The sequence below is a fragment of the Aristolochia californica genome, unplaced genomic scaffold (assembly GCF_029961685.1).
Source record: "Aristolochia californica isolate CCGP_79_NKW_82.1479 unplaced genomic scaffold, dmAriCali1.0.hap1 SCAF_13, whole genome shotgun sequence".
Classification (NCBI taxonomy): domain Eukaryota; kingdom Viridiplantae; phylum Streptophyta; class Magnoliopsida; order Piperales; family Aristolochiaceae; genus Aristolochia; species Aristolochia californica.
The window spans coordinates 27,769,986-27,782,290 of NW_027181804.1; the positions used below are offsets into that span (position 1 = coordinate 27,769,986).

General features: G+C 36.1%; 3 protein-coding genes and 1 non-coding gene across 4 annotated transcripts; 2 read left to right on the top strand and 2 right to left on the bottom strand.

Annotated features, from left to right (window-relative positions):
- Positions 1–99: 99 nt before the first annotated feature.
- On the bottom strand, positions 100–4,732 carry LOC137948315 (small ribosomal subunit protein uS3x-like). Its single transcript, XM_068794358.1, has 6 exons — positions 4,631–4,732; positions 4,374–4,521; positions 4,015–4,186; positions 1,406–1,460; positions 1,122–1,253; positions 100–478 (listed from the first exon to the last, which is right to left on the bottom strand). The coding sequence occupies exons 1-6, from the start codon at positions 4,658–4,660 to the stop codon at positions 317–319; spliced, it is 699 nt and encodes a 232-aa protein (XP_068650459.1). The 5' UTR covers positions 4,661–4,732; the 3' UTR covers positions 100–316.
- LOC137949131 (small nucleolar RNA snoR143) lies at positions 1,903–2,064 on the bottom strand. Its single transcript, XR_011111703.1, has one exon. It is a non-coding gene; the product is annotated as a small nucleolar RNA snoR143 (small nucleolar RNA).
- Positions 4,733–5,084: 352 nt separating the features above from the next.
- Positions 5,085–7,715, top strand: LOC137947770 (uncharacterized). The gene is made up of 4 exons (XM_068793536.1): positions 5,085–5,370; positions 6,562–6,685; positions 6,873–6,945; positions 7,443–7,715. Exons 1-4 carry the CDS (start codon positions 5,331–5,333, stop codon positions 7,713–7,715), a joined length of 510 nt encoding a protein of 169 aa, XP_068649637.1. The 5' UTR covers positions 5,085–5,330.
- Positions 7,716–8,346: 631 nt separating this feature from the next.
- Positions 8,347–11,082, top strand: LOC137949014 (uncharacterized). The gene is made up of 4 exons (XM_068795269.1): positions 8,347–8,513; positions 9,252–9,378; positions 9,473–9,545; positions 10,613–11,082. The coding sequence occupies exons 1-4, from the start codon at positions 8,474–8,476 to the stop codon at positions 10,880–10,882; spliced, it is 510 nt and encodes a 169-aa protein (XP_068651370.1). The 5' UTR covers positions 8,347–8,473; the 3' UTR covers positions 10,883–11,082.
- The last annotated feature ends 1,223 nt before the right edge of the window (positions 11,083–12,305 follow it).

Here is a 12,305-nt window from a genome sequence, read left to right on the forward strand (position 1 = left end):
CCCGATCCAAGCAAAACAGAAATAGTTTTACTATAAAAACAATGGAAGAAGGCAAGAAAGAAAAGAGCGTCGGATTAGCTTTTACTGTAATTAACTTGATTTCGCAGGAAAATAAAAGAGAGCTTCAATAAAGAATTAAAACAGCCGGTGAACTGTGTTCAAATCGTATCTAATAACAACGTAACAAAATTCCAAACATCAACAACAGCAAAATTTTAATTCATTGAAGAATTCATGCTGGATGCAGACACCGATTCTCTTCCTGGGAATAACTAATTAACTTTCTAAAAATGGCCCTATAAGGGTGTCTCTTCTTTTACTGGACAACATCAATTTCATGGGCAACAACAGGCTTGCTGAATTCCTCCTCTTCTTTTGGAGTGTGAATGGTGACCAGATCAGGCAAAGGTGTTGTTGGGCCCTGCTTGCCCTTTGGATCCCAATCCAACATAATTTTAACCTTGATTCCAAGAACTCCCTGCATGCACAAGGTCAAAATATCAGATATTCGAAGTCATCTCTTAGCCTCTCAATCAACAAATCTAACTCCTCCAGCTTAATATCTACATGGTAAGCCCTCTAGTCGACTCTAGGCCAGGGGGAGGAGGAACCGAAATAAAAACAATCTTCATCCACGAGAAAAACCCACTGATTTTTAATGAAGGAAAAACCCAATCTTTAATTTAACTATCAGATTTTACTAGAATGACTTAAAAATCTTTTTCTTTATTCCCCAGTTATTTCTTATTCCATGCATTAATCTGGATGTTTAGTTGAATTTTCTTATTTTTATCAATTTCTCATGATGCAAAGGAAACATTGTTATAAATATAATGGAGTGAATAGCATTCTTGTAAATAGATCAACTTTCCTAAGGAACAGAAATTTAGAGCCTAGCCAAGGTTAGCTGGACTTGAGTCTAAGCATCCTTTCCCTCTTTAATAAGTAATGAGAAAAAAGAATGTTTAATCATAGATGCACTAGGAAGGGATAGATAATTCTTGCAAAAACATATGAGATGGTAAATATTAAGTCATGCATATTCAAAATGCCCTACACGGCAGTCACAAATATTTAGAAAAAAAATATATATGTGTGCATTTCTTAGTAGTGGTGCTGACCTGTCTCAGTAATACATGTCTCACCGCAGAGTCTATGTATTCATTAACTGGTTGACCAGAAGAAATCATGTAGCCATCCTTGAATTTCATGGATTTGGCACGCTGGGCCCTGAGCTTTCCACTAACTATCACCTGAGAGAAATTCATTTGCTTACATATTAGCAGATCACAAGAATATCCCTACCAAAATATTCAATACGTCTTCAACAAAATTCCTTAAAAAAACTCATTGACCAAGTGGTAATACATCAAAACCATCATGAAATTAGAGCACAGTATCTCACCTCACAGCCCTTCGCACCACTCTCCATAATGAAACGCAGGACTCCATAACAAGCCCTAAAAATAAAGAGCATTTAACTGCGGTTAATATATGTAATTGCTGCAAATAGTAAAACTAATTTAATCAGCTTCCACATTAACAAAGTATGCATAATTTTCCAAGTGAGAAGAGGATCTCAGAAGAAATAATTTCACCAAAGGAAAGAATGTATAACTTAAATCACCGCAATCAAATTGGATGCAAATTATATCAACGCAATCAAATTAGATGTAAAATAAATCAATGCAATCAAATTAGTGCAAAGCTAGACTTATTTGTCCAAAGAAGGGAAGTGATAAGAAAAGCTAGACAATAGCAATACAAACTATAATTTTAGTCCACCTCCAAACATTATGCAAGCTTAACAAGAGCTTCTCCAATTCATAATTTAATATGTTGAAAGTTTTAACCAAAATGAAGCCCCAGAATATAATCCTGAGGTTATTAAAAAAAAATTAATGATGTGAGATGGAATCAGTAGGCAAATAGCATTTAAGACCATTCATCTGTGGATCCACCTCTACGGTTGTCTGGCCGCTGCTGACATGATCAGCTTTTCATTTATGCCCTTTCTAACATGACCTCCCTATCAAAGTTAGAGAAGCCATGATACAAGTGCAAAATACAACAACATGCTTAGAGAAAATGGACATTCACAATATGCACCAACCATGCCCACCGCATACCTCCAAAAGTAAAACTAAATCAAGTTATATCCTTCAAATCAATCAAGCATGCATGGTCTTCCAAATAAGTAGATTTCCCAGGAAATATTACATAAAATGATTAAAACTCAACTTCAATCAAGAAAAAAAAGTAAGATATGTATTTGTTAAAAATGAATTAAAATGGTATCCTGAATATGTTATACAACTAAAAAGTGATATGGGAAGAAATTAATGAACAAATAGCATTTAAAATCATCCATAATTCATCTATGGATCCACCTCAACAGTTGTCTGATCACTACTTGAGAAATCTGTTTTTTTTTCATTTAAGCGTCTTCACAAACGACCTCATGTTAGAAATCAGAGAACCCACAATACTAGTGCAAAAATACAAGTAAATGCATAGCAAAAATGGCCATTCACACCACGACTTAAGATTTTGACTTTGACCATCTCAGTAGCAGATTACACATTTTCTTATGCTTTCTCCAGGTGCTTTAAAATTATAAGCTTCAAAAAGGAGATGGAAGACTAGCCATCAAAGTAGCAATATCAAAAAATTTTGTGTAACCATATAATGAAAATTCAGTCATCAGTTCTTGATGAGACAGCATACTCTAATCATGTCTAAATTAATCCATAAGGCGAGATTGTCATAACACAGGGTAGTATCACCCATGAGGAAAGCTGCTTGCCTCAAGTCTAAGAGCATGACATATGGAGTCCCAAGAACAAGAAAGGTCTACAGTCTTTAACATATATAAATATAAACTTAAGTAATAATTTAAAATAGAAAAATGTATCATTGCCTTATTGATGACATGCTAATTGTATTGTTTTTTTTTTATCTACGCATCAGTTTCCAACAAGTATACATGGGTGAAGTGCACATAGGAATCTATTTGTACTGATCCATCCATAGTTTGCCATATCACCAATAAGTACTGTGCAATATCTACTCAGAGAAGACCAATACCTATATATAAAAATATGGATTTTCAGATCGTATTCCAATACAACAAAGCATAAATCCATCTAATCCATGGCTGGAGGAAGAATGAATAATATCCACAGATTGAAACACGTCAGATTTTATGCATGTCCAACAACCTAGGTTCCACAGAGAAAAGAAAACCTGAACAACAGGATGGTCAATAAAAGGGGATATTTCCTCCATAAGACAGCTATGTTTGAAATAAGACAGACAAGAAAGCATGTTTAAATGAAACACAAATAACAAAAAGATGAATAAAAAATTTTAAAGTGTATGATGAACCTAGTAAACAAATGGCAATTCCAACCATTTACCAGTGGATCCATATCTCTACGGTTGTCCAGCCATTGCCTAAAGGCCTTTTATTTAATGCATTGTTTCCCCATGCTCCAAAACCAAAATTCAGAGAGCCATAACATCCCAACAGAAGCATACAAAGATAAGCTAGAAAATATTAAATACTACAAATTCTTTAGATTCAACAAATTGCTAACGATGCAGTCAATATTGTGCCGCAACATTATTTAAAACTATGAGTATGCAAAATATTATATCTGACAATACTTCATGGCCACAGAAACAGGAAGCATCACCCAACGATATAAGTCAAGCAAAGACAACATCTATACACAAATTCACATAACCAGAATTAAGAAAACCACATACTTATACACTATTACACTCTTTTTTTATGCTGAACCGCAAACTCTGGTGAGAATTTAACCCGAGACCTCACACACGAAGTGGTCATCGAGCCAAAGACCCAATCCACATACTTAGATGTAAATATTAAGTATCGCATTTATTGCACATCATAATTCACAAGCACGAGTAGCCAAATACGATTTAAAAAATGCACCGATCCACTGGAAGTTTAAAAAGAAAGGAAAAGGGAAACGATGCAGATACCTTCGAACAGCAAGCCCACCAAGAAGCTTGTAGCGAAGGGACTCAGCCTGCGCAATCGCACAAAGGCCCCTGTTGTTGACCTTTTCAGCGTAGAGTTCCACACTGTTCTCCGGGAAATTAAACCTCTTCTGGACAACAGATGTCAATTCCCTGATTCTCCTCCCCTTCTCGCCTTAATTTAGAAAAGAGTAACACAATAAACAAAGAATGTGACCACAAGATACTGAGATGAAAAAAAATCGGCACCGAATTATCCGGACAACATGACCTAGTTAAACAATTTCATCCTTAAGCACATTATTCATTAGCGCCATTTTTTCCTCTAGACAAATACAAAACTGAAACCAATCAAATCTTACCAAGAACATTTTGTGTTCTGGTAGCTCGGATGATGATTTCAGTGCGCATCGGCGTGACTCGTACCTCAACACCCGAGTAGCCATCTTCAGCAAGCTCCCTCGTGAGAACTTCGTTCAGTTCAGCGAAAAAAACTCCGTCCGCGACGAACTACACCCAAAAAAACAAAAAGGATTTTCAGATCTACTCGAAGGCGAAACGACGGAGGTACATACGGTGAAAATAACATATAAAGCCCAGAACTGCACATCCAACTCACCTTTCTCTTTTTGCTCATTTGAGTCGCCATGGCTTACCTCCGGAGCAAGAGGTGTACTTCAACTCAAACGAACCAAACCCTAGATTGCTGCGAGGTGATGAAGTGGCTACTACCAAGGATGGATTGCTCTCCCACTTAGGTATTTATATTATCATGCTTGAAGATGGGTCGTAATGGGCCTCAGGGTTTTTATTGTGGTGTCAGTAATGGGTTGCCTTTGGTTACTACCCAAAACACAACATGGTCAGATAACCGGAATTGGGTCAAGTTGAAAGGGATTTGGCCGGAAAGTCTGAATCCCTCTGGATGACTCAACATGTCTAAACCAAAATTCCATCCGACTCGCTCAGAGTCACTGAGTGGATTCGACGAATCATATTCATAAACAGATCATCAAGACTCGTGAGCTCTATTTGACACTCCAATGAAACATGAATCTTCCCTCTCATTTATGGTCCCTTCCGTGGTAGCTAAGTTTCGAACCAGCAAAGTGACCCGAACTGCTTGCTTGCTCACAGTCTTCCTCATCAAGTCTGAGACAGACAAGGCAAATCCCTTTTGCTTTCGGGGCTGTGGAGGCTCCGGGTGGTTGTTATAAGGACGGTGGAAGTGGAGACAACTGCAGAGCATCTCCGCGAGTTTGGCCTCTTTTCTCACACCCACCAATTCATCCAGATACCCGAACGAAATTGCTAGAGGCATGGGCCTAAGTCTGAGGAAACTATGGGATAGAGTCGAAGGTGAGAACTAATTTCTACTCTGTTATGGCGTTTCTGAGCTTAATCTTATAGAAGCAGCTCCTTTAGGTTGTTCTTTTACATTTTGTGGAATGAAGCGCTTGGATTTTGGTAGAATGCGTACAGGTTGGAGTGAATGTATCTTTTGAAGGTTTTTTGTGTTTATCAAAGAGTGTTTCGTACTCGGGTTTTTTTTTTTTTTTTTTACATTTTCTTTTATGATACGAAAAGTGTTCTGGTCTATGATATGTGGACAGAGAGAGGGAATGAATTGCCTGCTGTTGCTTTCTTCGTGCTCGTTGTAAATTCTCAGACGGGGAAGTGTCCTAAATTTGTAACGAGAAGTAAATAACTTAGGCAGATGAAAAGAAAGATTGTCTGACTGGTTCTGAAAAATCCAATTCTTACAGACAGGTTCTATTGTCCATATTACATGGTGATGGGAGTGTTCTCACCAACGAAATACCTGGGATTGTTGTTACATGGTGATGGGAGTGTTCTCACCAACGAAATACCTGGGATTGTTGTCTCTGACTCTAAGGCAAAGGACTTTGAACTTGTTGATTAGGCAATCTTTGGTTAAGTGCTTAGCTGTGGCACTTTAAATTTTTTTTTTTTTTTTTTGGCGGCTTCTGTGTCTATGATGACAATAGAAATAATGACTAAATGCATCTCTTATTGGTTCATTTCCAAATTTGTGTCTTGTGCTGAGCACCGTAAGACATCCACAGATGACTGCAATGCTGAGAATGACTCGAGAGTCTGGCCAGGAGTTCACATTAAAACTTCAATATTTTCTACATACAGAGCCTGCCTCTCTTTCAGCTATTGTATTAAATGCTTCCAATGGCACCATAGTATTCTAACCGATGAAAAGTCTTTGCAATACACCAATGCAAATTATAATTGCTTCTCCATCTTCATTCTGTTGAGCATGTTATTCTGTTCTTCACAAAAGGAGATTAATTGCATTTCTTTTGATAGCTATAACCTCTCCATGATGCATGTTATCCTTCTTGGGTGTAATCCATTGCCATATAGTTTTTCATGAATAATACTTTGCTTTAGTTGATTCCAATGAAGAGAAAGCATATGCAATACAAGACGTTACAATTTCTTGACCTATGCTTAGCTGGTTATTTGATGTCTGTCAGGTTTGATGTTAAGGTCTCAACCTTTTCATGAATGTTGCAGGAAGGAAAAATCTGCGTAAAATATGTGATAAAGCGTTCAAACAGTGTGTTGATCAGACTCAACAAGCAGGTTTGCACGATTTGCACCTGAAAGATCTTCATCTTGCTACCCTGTTGGTTTATAAGTAAGACAGACCATCAAGTCTTTACTTTCCTGGATTTTGCTTTTGAAGCAGTAAAATGTGACTTAGCCAAGGGACTCCATGGGCACATTAGCACTGTAGATATATTAAGCTTTTGCAGTAATTCTCTCTATGTGTGTTGTTCCTTTTGATTTTTTTCTTTTAGTAACATATGCATATACCATTGCAGTGCTGTAAACAAACATTTCCCTGGTCCTCACAAGGACCCTCCCTCTCTAAGAGAAGTCAGAGATCTGGTTGAGGTATGTTAACTTCTTTGTGCATTTTATGGCAAGACAATGTGAATACTGTACTACAGAAACTAAAGCACTTTTGATTCAGATGGTATCTTAGTTTTTTGTTATAGCTATTTTGAAGATGTTCGATCCCAACTCTTTTGGAACTTATCAAAATAAGAGATGTTCTGATGGTGGAGTGAAAACCTTTCAACAAAATTGTTCTTAACGTGTCTTCGGATTTTTGGCTCGTTGATTTTCTTTGTTCGACATCCTATCATTTGAAAATTTTCTTTTGAATTTGTAGATGAATCTTTTAAACTGCATAAATCGGTTCAAATAATGAAATTCAGATTCTTCTTTTTGTAGTTTTGCAAGCAGATCCCCTGCCTGTAACATCACCAAGTACTAGATCTCCTAAAATGATCTTATATAAACACTGATAGTACCATCCATCAGTCACTTAAGCTGTTTGAGGAGGTTGTTTTTGTTTTTGAAGCAAAACAAAAAACTGTGATTTGCAGATTTATCAAAATGAACAAAAAGAGAACCTTGACAGAGACGAGTTCTATGAAGTAATACTGAAGTGGGTATCGAAAGATCTTCGCAGATATGCTGCAGACAAATTTATACTAGCCCTTCTTGCAGCCCCCGCTCTGGCAGAACTCACTAAATTTGGGAGTCGAAAGGTGCCTCAAGTTGGTTGTGTTGTGGAAAAGGTTCCAACTTCAATTATTGTTTCTGCATATGCACTTGCATTAGTGCTTCTTCAGGACCCAACAATTGTTGTTGTTTAGTCTGCATTGAGTTCGATTGTGTTTAGTCCATGTTTTTGCATTTTTAGGAAAGGTTGGGAAAATATTTCTAGTAAAAATACGTCTCCAGGGACCATTTGAAAAGATACTCCAAAAAATAAAAAAAAATTAAAAGAAAAACTTCAATACCTCTGAACTTGTCGCTCCTTTCTTTGGTCTCTCTGATTCCCTCAATGCCGCAATTGTAAATAGGTATCGGTATTAATCATATGAAGTTATCTCTCTTATAATTATGATTAGTCATATGAATTAGATCTTTTTGTCTTGAAGGATTATGTTAAATCCTTTTATTTATTATTTATTATTTTTATTAATTTACTATGTTTAATTGCGATGGATACAAATATTTGAAATGCAAAAAATAAAAAATTGTAAAAATTAATTCATCTTTCACGTTCACGAGTTTTGGCCATATCGCATATTCTGACTCGGATCAATCGGATCCTTTGTGGGTCCCAGGCGCCACTCCAACCACAACACGCTTCTTCTCGGCTTTCTCTTCCCTCCGTGATCTTCGGTACACGTGTATACTTCGAATTGAATTGCCAGATTTTTAAAACCAATAGAATAACGCCACGTTTCGGAATCTCTAAGGATCCAGGCGCCGTTCACGTTTCGTCAAGACGCCGTCGCGTACTGGGAGAGCTCGGGAGCTGTGACAGGGTGCTTCATTTTGGGGGACTTTCTGCTCCCGTCTACATTTTCGATCTCAGTTTTTCTTTCTTGCTTCGTATTTGATAATGGGACAGGTTTTGGCGACGATACAGGGGAAATTCCAAGGTAATATTTTGCTATCGGGAAGTTGTTTTTGTCTAGAATTAGCATCCATTCGGTTATGGTTTGAGACGACTCGAATTTTTGAGTTCTGTATATAGATTTTTTTTTATGAGTTTTTAAAGGCTTATCGAGGGACTGTGGAGCTGGATCCTTCTTTTCCTGTTCTAGTTTGTTTAGTGGATTAGATGAGTTGGAGACATAGCTGAAGAATCAGAAATTGTTACTTTATTTTGATCGATATGTACTATTTTTCTGAATTCTTCCAGTTTTGGAGTTTGTCTTGAAGCTTTCTTTGATTTAAAGATCTTAGGCTGTGGGAGTACAGGTGGATCGTTGTTCGTACTTTCAGCTGTTTGTTCAGGTTCTTGTTCACGGTGTTTTTTCGTTTTCGGAAGGCGTATTTGAAGACTTCGCGTCTTTCTGAAGCTTGATATGTGTAGGGATTTTTTTTTTTTTTCAATATTTTCTTGTGTTGATTGCTTCCGAGCTTTTTTAAGTCTTTGCTGTCCAGTTTTGTTGTACTTTCTTGAGTTTTACGTTTATCTGGGGTTTTAGCTTTGATTAAATGAAGGGCTATGTAGCAGGAGATTGTGAAGGATTATCTTATTGGGTTAAATGAATGGTCTAAGAATACATGAAGGGTAAAAATATTCCTAGTACGATTCTGAAGCTGCCTTCTGTATGATTTAATTTGAATCAGTGTCCGATGTTTTCCTTCATTTTGATGGTTTTTCTGAGCAGGTAAGCAATGGCGTCAAAGACAACTGCGAAAGATCTCAGACAGAGTATTTGATCATTTTAAAGATGACTCGGGAAAGGATCATCTGGCATTTGAAGAACTATATATTGCTATCCTTTTTGTGTACAAGTAATATTTTCTTATTCCTCAGAAGTCCTTAGTTTTCATCTTTTGTTGTACTCTGAATGATTGATATCAAGAACTTCATTTAATTTTACTGCAGTGATATCAACAAGCATTTCCCTGGACCACACATCGACCCACCTTCTAAAGCAGATGTTAAATCTATGATGGAGGTATGCGTTTTTTCTAGAGTCTTTTGCTTCTGATGGGGATAACTTTTCTTTTTGTCAATATTGTTTGATCAAAATATGTAGATTTTTAGAGAAGGTTAACTTTTAGTTGCTTGATATGCTCTTGCAAGGAAGTCGTGGAATACTGTAGAGCTGCATATTAATTACCCCTTAGATGCTCTTAGGCACTAGAGAGAAGGGACTATAATCCTTAAATGTTTGTGTCAAAATCTGCAGTTCATTTTAAACTGGGCAGCTTATGTCCTGCACTCAGAATCTGTACACGAGAGAAGAAGATATTTAGTATATGACATGATAAATATTATTGTACTGCTTAAACATTGTGTCCAACAACTTAATAGTTTTCATGAGCATATGTTTTTAAATATTTAGTGCAGCAGAATTTTCACGGTTATGACCTGTTTTGGTTTGAGAATCTTGCATTTGAAGGGTATTATTTCTAACATTGGGCATTGATAACATTTGCTTGACTTATGATATCGAACATATTTTAATAGTATACATTCAGCAATGTAAAATTTTTCTTGTTTTACTTGATCAGTCATGTTATACCAGGACTCTTCCATGTCAAATACCATTGTTCTATTTAAATTCCATCTTGCCATTTAGGATTTGTCCGATGTAGTTGTAGCTGTTGGATGGTGCACATATGTTGCAAAACTAGAAAGATGATATAGCTCTGAACTCGTTAGTGGCAGAAATGCTGTTTCAACGGTCAAATTTTTATGCTTGCACATAATGGGTGGATAAAATGATGGAAGACTGCTTGAACAAGGTCTTTCATAGTGCAGATATAACAGGAACTAGGTGTATCATTTTCAACTGCTTTTAGTGCTTTCAGAAAAAAATAGGTGGCAGAAGAAAGTAAAATATAGAAGATTTAGCGCGATTAACATCAGCAATAATCTATTACTTGTTCTGAAGTGCAATAATGTACAACGTAGTGTGGTAAAACATTTCTAGTCAAAACTCTATAATTTTATCATTGAGTCTTGCTCAACAAAATTTTCCTTTTCTTTTTTTAATTTTGCACCTTTTTTTTCTGACAGACTTATGATGTAAACCTTGATGGGCAACTCAACCGTGAAGAATTTACTGAATTCATTCAGAAGTTGACAGCTGACACATTTGCAACAATTAGCCGGAATATGATTGTTGCTGTTATTGTGGCTCCTACTGTGGCATTATTAACAAAGAGAGCAACTGAAGGGGTCCCAGGTGTTGGTAAGGTGGTGCGGAGGATCCCCAATTCATTATATGCTTCCATCATCACCCTTGGAGTGGTGTTACTCCAAAAATCCGGTGAGGAATTCGAGTAACTGATTGTTTATTACTCCTGTGAACTTTAGCTAGAAGAAATGTCTGTAATTTTCTTCATGTGGATTGTTGTAATAAAATTTGCTAGTTGCAGAAAAACACCGATGTAATTATTTGTTTCCAGAAAGAACCTTCATGTACAAATCATTTTATGGAATATTGCTAATTTCTACTTCCTCACTCAGCATTGTGATTGACCCTGTGCTATGATTCAAACAGCAGTGATAGTCTTTGACATAATGTCCAGCAAATACAACTTTAGGAGCTACTCTAATCATATATTTAGGTTCTCTGAGAGCAGTAGTTCAGAACTTAAATTAACCAATGATTTAGTTTACTGGCCTGTTAAATGTAGTTTCTATATCCAAGGTGAATTAAGTGAAACAAGGCTATTGACTCATATAAGTTAAATTTCTTACTCAACTAAAATTTTGTAGTGTTGGGTATTTCAGTACAGCTAGGTTGAGTCTAGCATTATTGTCCTCTTACATTAATTACTGATTTACTAAATTCAGTTGTTGCCACGACCACTATGCATATTTCAATTTCTTTACTATTTAGATCCTTTGTTATTTATTTTATTTTGGCTATCACTAAAATGTTTTACCTCAGTTAAAGGGATGAATTCAGTGTAAGGGAGAAGGGAGCTTGTAAGTGGCATACTTGTCATATTCATTAAAACTAGAAGAAAAGAAAAAAAAAGAGAAGGTTGGTCAATTCACATCAAAATTTGCTCTATTTTTAGAGTCAGGAGACCAATACCTTAAAAAACTGGATCCAATTACTTTCAAACTCTCTTGCTTGCTTTTGTCTTTCATCAACTACTAATATCACTATAAATGTGCTCCAATTATAATAATTGGTATCAGAGCAGTTGTTCCTAGGTTTGTAGGAGGATTACAAAAGTATGAAATCAATGTTGTTGAAGTTTTGATTCACATATCTTTACTATGGGGTGATCTTTTTCTTTCATAGTTTACTTCAGGCACAAGGTCACAAGATACGGATGCAAGAATTATTCAGTCGAGTTGTAGTTCTTATTCATCCTCAAGTTTATTGGTTTTTAGTTTCAGGGTTTAGGGTTTAGGGTTTAGGGGTTAAGACGTTAATGACAAACATATTATTTCCTATTATATGAAGTACAAAGAAGTATATTGAAAAGGTTATTTTTTGTTATTTTATACAAGGATAAAAAACGTAGTAGTGATGATGTATAATTTGTCATTTTTTATGTGTTAAGCAAGGTAGATGTATCAATATCGAAGGCAACCTTTTTAAATTAGATATCCGTCGTGTATTTGATCATAATGACTTGTCTCAGGTTAGAAAAGTATTTAAGAAATGAGTTTTTGTATTATTTATGATAGTAATATCCCAAATTTGGTGAAGTATAGCCAATACAATTACAATGAAATACGACACACA